General features: G+C 35.9%; 1 protein-coding gene across 4 annotated transcripts; it reads right to left on the bottom strand.

Moving 5' to 3' along the window:
• Positions 1 to 722: 722 nt before the first annotated feature.
• LOC110681527 lies at positions 723 to 3,444 on the bottom strand. Of its 4 annotated transcripts, none has more exons than XM_021857560.1 (3): positions 3,269 to 3,444; positions 3,012 to 3,199; positions 723 to 2,915 (listed from the first exon to the last, which is right to left on the bottom strand). In XM_021857560.1, the coding sequence occupies exons 2-3, from the start codon at positions 3,025 to 3,027 to the stop codon at positions 1,720 to 1,722; spliced, it is 1,212 nt and encodes a 403-aa protein (XP_021713252.1). In that variant the 5' UTR covers positions 3,028 to 3,199; positions 3,269 to 3,444; the 3' UTR covers positions 723 to 1,719. The 4 variants fall into 4 exon arrangements, with proteins under 4 accessions (XP_021713252.1, XP_021713249.1, XP_021713258.1 ...); XM_021857557.1 differs by having other exon boundaries at positions 2,987 to 3,199; positions 3,269 to 3,443; XM_021857566.1 differs by having other exon boundaries at positions 3,015 to 3,199; positions 3,269 to 3,443.
• Positions 3,445 to 6,896: the final 3,452 nt, after the last annotated feature.

Here is a 6,896-nt window from a genome sequence, read left to right as displayed (position 1 = left end):
ACACATTTACTTTCAGCGTTCGAGCTAGATATGCTGATAAAATTCGGAAGTTCTGTAGTGGCCATGATCCATATGCGTGGAAGCAAGCCGAGTACTGCAAAAGTACCTTACCGAAAAACGTGAGCTATTTCGACGTGGTCGAATATCTCATAGATCGTGAAAGTTCATACACCAGAGAAAGCTTCAAAGCATTTAAAAGTTTAGAAGCCTACAAAAATTTCAAGGCGGGATGGATTTAGTTTCTAGGATCAAAGACAATTGGTTCAGGATGTTGCGTTGTGTTCGCCCGGGTAATTTTTCATTTTTTGAAACTGTAGAGTGAAATACTGATTTCTTTTATGTTGCAGGTGAAACATTCTCAAAAATTGAATTTGAAGCCCACTTCCTCCTGGGTGTCAGTAGATTCGACAGGAACGATCCGAACAGCCCACTGTGATTGCATGGCTGGATTGGGTGAAGCATGCTCCCACATAGGGTCAGTGCTTTTTGCTCTTGAATGCTGGTCTCGTGAAGAGATTGATGATGATCAACCATCCTGTACAGACATCCTCAATCAGTGGCTGGTCCCTCCGAAGAAAGCAATAGACTATGCAGAAGTTCGGGAAATATTTAGTCAAAAAGATCAACCCGCTACAGGATATGATTTCCAAGTACCTGAGTGTGGTTGAAAAGAATTGAGTGAATTCATCAATAAGCTGTTTATGGGGGGAGAAAACCCATCTGTTGGCCAATTTCTTGAAAATTCCAAAAAACAGGCAATCATTGACTCAAAGCCGAACTTCAGTAACATCGATCCCGATCCGAGTTTATTGCAGCACTTATTTTGCCAACTGTTCAATCCTGAATTGGTGGGAAAGCCACTAGTTGAACTTCGGAAAATAAGCGCTCTGAAACTGAGTGACTTACCTAGAGTGAGTACCCTGAATCTCTGGTCGAAAAAAAAGCTGAGCTGACCATTTCCCAAAGCTCAAGTTGGTACTGGGAGAAATTTCGTGCCGGAAGGATCACTGCATCGGCTTTCAAAGCAGCTACTAGAACGCCGTCCGATAACCCTTCATTATCGCTAATAAGAAAAATCTGCTACCCGGAAGACTGCAAGTTCTCTACAAAGGCTACAAGATACGGTTGCAACCACGAAAATGACGCATTGAAGGCGTATGTATCGAAAACAATGGTTGCGCATCCAAATTTTCGACAAGAAAGAAGTGGTTTGTATTTGGACAGAGAAAAACCATTTTTCGGAGCGTCTCCAGACGCAATCATTGAGTGTGATTGTTGCGGTAAAGGTGCAGTAGAAATTAAGTGCCCTTACTGCCTGCGCGATGGAACTACGATAAAACAATATGCGACTAAGAAAGGTAGTCCTATTACCACAACGGACGAAGGATACAAAATGGACCCCAATCATCAATATTTCTACCAAGTTCAAATGCAAATGCACGTCCTCCGTGCCAACTTTTGTGACTTTGTAGTTTGGACCAGCAAGGATTTTTTAGTATTACGAGTGTACCGAGACGACACATTTTTGAAGAAGGAACTTTTGAAAGCTGAAGATTTTTTTAAAATGGTTATTATGCCTGAACTTGTAGGCCAGTATTATACGGGGGGAAGGAAAGATTAAATGTAAGCAGAACTGGATTTTTTAATAAAACAATGTAATGGTATCGGTATTATTTTTTACTTACATTACAATAGAACGAAATAACCTGCACATAAAAATCAATCTTCCGGAACTACAGAAGGACAAAGGTTTACTAAACTACAACATACTGTAACAATTTGATCCATTAAAGGTGTTTCACAATAATTTTTAGTTCTTTTCAGGGTACTGATTGGAAATTTATTTTTATACAAAATTTTGTACTTATTTCGTAATTGGACAATAACGCGTTCAACATGTATTCTAACATTTGCTAGTTTTCGTGTTTTTTCAATATCAAGCGGATGCAGTTGGTCCTGACCAACAGTGAAAGCAGGTAAAAGTAGTTCAACTCCTGTATTTTCTACATAGTTCTTGATCAAGAACCCCCTATCAGCCATTATATAATCCCCTTTCTGCATTTTGCTCAAAAGGGCTGATTTTTCTGTAATAAACTTATCGCTTGCACGACCACCAAACGCATTGGAAATAAATATAATCATACCGTTGGGGGCGATTCCAATCAAATACTTAACTGTGTGTGAATGTTTGTAGTTCGACCACATTTGTGCTGCTTGTAGCACTTCACTAGGCTTTTCAGTAAGTATTTCAAAACAATCGATGACCACAGAAACTTTATCACCGAAACGTCGACGAAAACACTGTGGCATCGAATTTTGAACTGCTTCTCGAGAAGGCCAACTAACGAGTCCTTTTAATCTTTGAAACATTACGTATATACACTTGTGATAATACCTTGATATCGTGCTAAGGTGAACTCCACTCATGTATGCAATCAAAGTCAAATCTATATCCAGCCTGAGCTTAGATAATGTGAAAAGCAGTATTTGAAATTTGGTAGTTCCGAAAGAGGTGGCAGGCTGAGGCAAATGAGGCTCTAAGAACTTATAAAGAGATTTGAAGACCTTGTAGTTGAGTGCAGTAAAATATCTACACTTATCGTCATTTTGTCCGAAGTCTTCAAAACTGTTGCAAAGAAATGGTTGATGTTTATCTCTCATTAGCTGCATTTCTCGTCGCAAGCTCTTTATTTCGTCTTCGAGCTCCGCAACCCTATCGATCGGTACCGGATGCGTAGAAAAATCTTCTACCGCCAGGATCGATTCCTGCACTTCTCGGGCTTCCTTATTCTCGTTTCGTCTAGCAGCGCGTTCAAATTTATCAACAGCAGCTGGAGTGATTCGATTTGCGTAACCCAAATTCTGGTTCGGCACCCAATCAGGATTCATTTCATCCAAAAGATCAGCACTGCGCCCTACATAAACAGAACACCAGAATATAAAGTTTGTCTAAAGAAAACGTCGACAAAAACAGTTTGTACATTACCTGAAATGAAGTGCTGCGAACACACAACCGTTGACGCCCATTTTTCCGGAACCAGGTCAACTCTTTTAATGGCATTTAACCATGCAACTTGCCGCGTTTTGGACAACTCTTCTCTTTGCTCGGTACGTTTATCAACCAGCGGAAATCGGAACCACTTTTCTCCATCACGATCTCCACGTTTGCTGCATCCGAAAATTGCACACGTCCTGGGCACTGAAGTAAACATTAAAATCACAAAATAACTGTTGTCACTTATAGTCGAATGTTTAAAATTGTACTTACTGATTGTTTTTTGAAGATGATATAACTATTTCAAGCAAAAATAAAATATTTTATCTTCACTCCGCTTTTGCCGCAACGAAACTGCGAAGGTAAACAAACTGTGTGTGCCCAACGGATGTCTTGCATGTGTGTGTAGCAAGCGCCCTATTGCGGTATTCTCTATTATTGTGGTATAAGAATTAAACACTCATCATTAATCGAAAACTCTATTTTCTTGATGACAATGAAAATTTATAATATTCCCAAGCTGAACCAAATAAATGCTTACAAAATTAAACGATTTCGATTGTTAGAAGATCAGTTTTACATGATGCATCAAGTGAAGCCTATATTTTTACCAGTATCTCTATCTACGGAATGGATTTAACCCCCCAACGCCCAGTGTCACCTCTAGGTGACAACTGTTTTGTTTTGCTTGTCAAAAATCTAATTCTTCTTTGATTTCCATGAAATCAATTGTTAATCACGGTGTACTATATTAAGAAGGTGATATATTCCGAAAACTGACAGCTACTTGACGACGTCATTCCTATCCACCTCGAACAAATTTTTGAAAAAAATGATCTAGTGGTCCGGAAGGTATATGGTACGATAGGAGTGACGTCACTTGTTTACAATCAAACTTGATATTTACATCAGTAAAGCGCCTGCCTTGTTAATTTTTATGCCGTGATTGTTAATGAAAGCTACACTTATCTAGTTTGATTTTTGCTTCAAGTGGTCCACATCAATCTGGAGTGGCCACCTGGAATCGACTCCAAGCAGAAAAATTCAATTTTCTGTTTTCTATTATAAAAGGAATTTTATTTTATTTCGAACCAAACGTGTTTTGCATTGTTTTCAGATGTGCTTCAAATATATTTGAGGTATTAAATTTTTGAACACAGTATGTTCTTTTTATTCCGATTTTTTCATCTCTGGCAAATTTTCGTCTATGCATTTAACATGGCAATCAATTGCAATAATATTCAGAAAGTAACTGTGAGAAACGATGAATAGTAGTCGTAAGATGTAGAGAAAAATCAGAAATGGCCACCGCGGTCTTTATTATGGTACCCAGAACCTGTTTTGGGAAGCACCTCAGAGTCCAAAAAGACGACTTCCATCGTAATCGATAGACTTCGATTTGGATTAGATTTTGCCCATGTTTTTGCTATGGTAGTGTTTTCCATAGAAAAATTGATCATTTTGACTAAAGAATAACTTTTGAAAATGGCCTATAAATATTTGAAAAATTCTAACTCCGAAACTGTTGATTTTAGAGAAAACAGTTCTATTAAGAAGTTGTAGTGAACCGTTGGGACTATAAGAAAAAAATATACACTGAAAAAAATAATTTACTTATTTTCATAAAAAAATCAAAAATAAAACTTAAATTTTAAATAACACAAAACCTCATTTTTAATATTATTTACCACCATTATTTTCACCATTGAATCTTGATAGTTAACAGATGTTTGAGACAAAGTTTCATAATAAAGTAATTTTTAATAAAAAAGTTTTTCGATTTTTCAAATTTTGATTTTTAACAAAATAAAAACGTTCTAATGATACAAAAAGAATCCTGAAATTATTCTGAACCATAATGATTATATGGATAATTTTTCTAGAAGTAACAATTTTTGAATTATATCGAGTTTAATGCATACAATATTGTTTAAATATTAATATAGGCCATTTTCATTAGTTATTCGCGATTCTCCATAAAGGAAAATAAGTAAGTGCAAAGAAATATGGCCTTTACTCTTGAAAACGTTTTATTAATGATGGAGAATCGCGAATAACTAATGAGAATTACCTATTTTAATAATTATTTTTTGCATTAAACTCGATATAATTCGAAAATGGCTACTTCTAGAGAAATTATCTCTATTACCATTATGGTTCAGAATCATTTCAAGATTCTTATTGTATGATCAGAACGTATTTATTTTGACAAAAATAGGGTGGCCACCGAACCGGGAAAAACGGGAAAAGCGGGAAAAAGACGGGAATTCGATTCTACCGGGAAAAAGACGGGAAAAACCGGGAATTTGAAATGGATACCGGGAAACTCATGTTGAACGACGAACATTTTTGAGCTTTAAATATACAAACCAGAAGTTGTGGAAAATCTTTACACTATGCGTCTTAAACATGTTTCACTTTGCTCACAAAATCGCTAACCAGGATTTGAAATATTTTTCAAATCTTCCACTACTGCCAAAAATAACATTTTTTGAACTTTTCTCAAACTTTTTTGACTTGATGATTCGAATCAAGGTTCAATCATTTTTTTTTCTTACAATCAATCAAAGTATCTAATTTATCATTCTTCAAAAAAAACGACAAGGAAATAATAAATAACATGCTTCTACATGTGTGGCTTTGTTTAATTTTCATCTTAAACTTCACACTAAGAATAAATCACAGATTTCTGTGCGATTTCACCAAAATCCCAACAGCTGAAATTTCGATGAATTACTCCTTATTAAAAGCAGCCTTTCTGGCGCTTTTCTGACAAATGGTGATGAACTAGCCGTATGCGCTCAAAATCACCTTAATAAGGAACAAAAAAAAATCGGTGAATCGTTCGGTGATATGTAACCGTTCGTGAAGCTAGAAAACGTTCAGCTGTCAAAAGCACCGAAAAGCTGGGTGTTATTTTTACAATTTTTCTGTGGATTTTTTGTTCAATTTCGTAAATTTTACCATACGTTTCAGTAAGTTTTATATTTCCGGTGATGACTTGTTTCCATTATTGGCATTTATAGTTCTTCCGCCTAAATAACGCGAACAAAATTGATGATTGAAATGAAAACATTCAACAACGGGAGCTATTTGGAATTTAAACTTTTTTCGCAGTTGTAAACATGGCCGCCTAATGAATTCACTGATTATCAGTGTGAATTTCGGTATATGGTAAAAAGATGGACTTTCACCGAACTTTAAGTTAATTTTTCACAGACTTTTTTAAAACAGTCTTCTATGATCATCCTTCTGCTCCAAGATTTAAACAAGCATGCTTTGAATTCATCTCAATGATCGGGATTAGACCTATTCATATTTTCAAAAATGTCTGGAAACTCCCCAGTCAACCAATACTTTGATTTTTCATTGCGAAATGAACTTCTGGTCAAAATTTCACTCAATTTAGAGTAAATTTAGTTGTGCTTCAAATCAATTATGTGTTTTTGGGCTATTTTCAAGCTTTAAAAAATCATAACTACCGAACGAAACATCAAAATTTATCGGAAATACTTCTACATAGTAGTTTATCCAATTCTACGAACTTTTGCCGAACACAATTTTATGATTGGAGCAAGTTTTAACATAGTTTGGTTGAGGTTTGTATCTCGAGGTTCTTGAAAATCTCTTTTTTCGGGAATTGTTTTCACTGAACTGCATGAAAATTTCGGATTTTTAATTTCCAGACATGATGACAATGCATATCTAAAAGTCAATCCCGTTCAAAGTAACCATTTATCTTACGAAAATAAATTGTAAAAAATAGGTAATTATGAAGCACATTTGTAAATCCACTGTGGGTGAGCCAAGAGCACCACCGTGAGCTTCAATGAATACAAAAAATGAACACGTTAGCACTGCCTTTTCTCAGTCGATGATGATGATTGTTTTCAAATCGTTC

This window comes from Aedes aegypti, chromosome 1 (genome assembly GCF_002204515.2).
Source record: "Aedes aegypti strain LVP_AGWG chromosome 1, AaegL5.0 Primary Assembly, whole genome shotgun sequence".
Taxonomy (NCBI): Eukaryota; Metazoa; Arthropoda; class Insecta; order Diptera; family Culicidae; genus Aedes; species Aedes aegypti.
The sequence above is the reverse complement of the archived record's forward strand: the minus strand, read 5'-3'. Positions and strand labels throughout refer to the sequence as shown.

Bases quoted from the DNA above. Each gene is read 5' to 3' on its own strand.
- LOC110681527 (XM_021857550.1), bottom strand. From the start codon at position 3,212: ATGTTTACTTCAGTGCCCAGGACGTGTGCAATTTTCGGATGCAGCAAA. The intron at 2,916-2,986 runs GTAATGTACAAA...CTGTTTATGTAG, and splicing joins TTCGCAGCACTTCATTTCAG to GGCGCAGTGCTGATCTTTTG.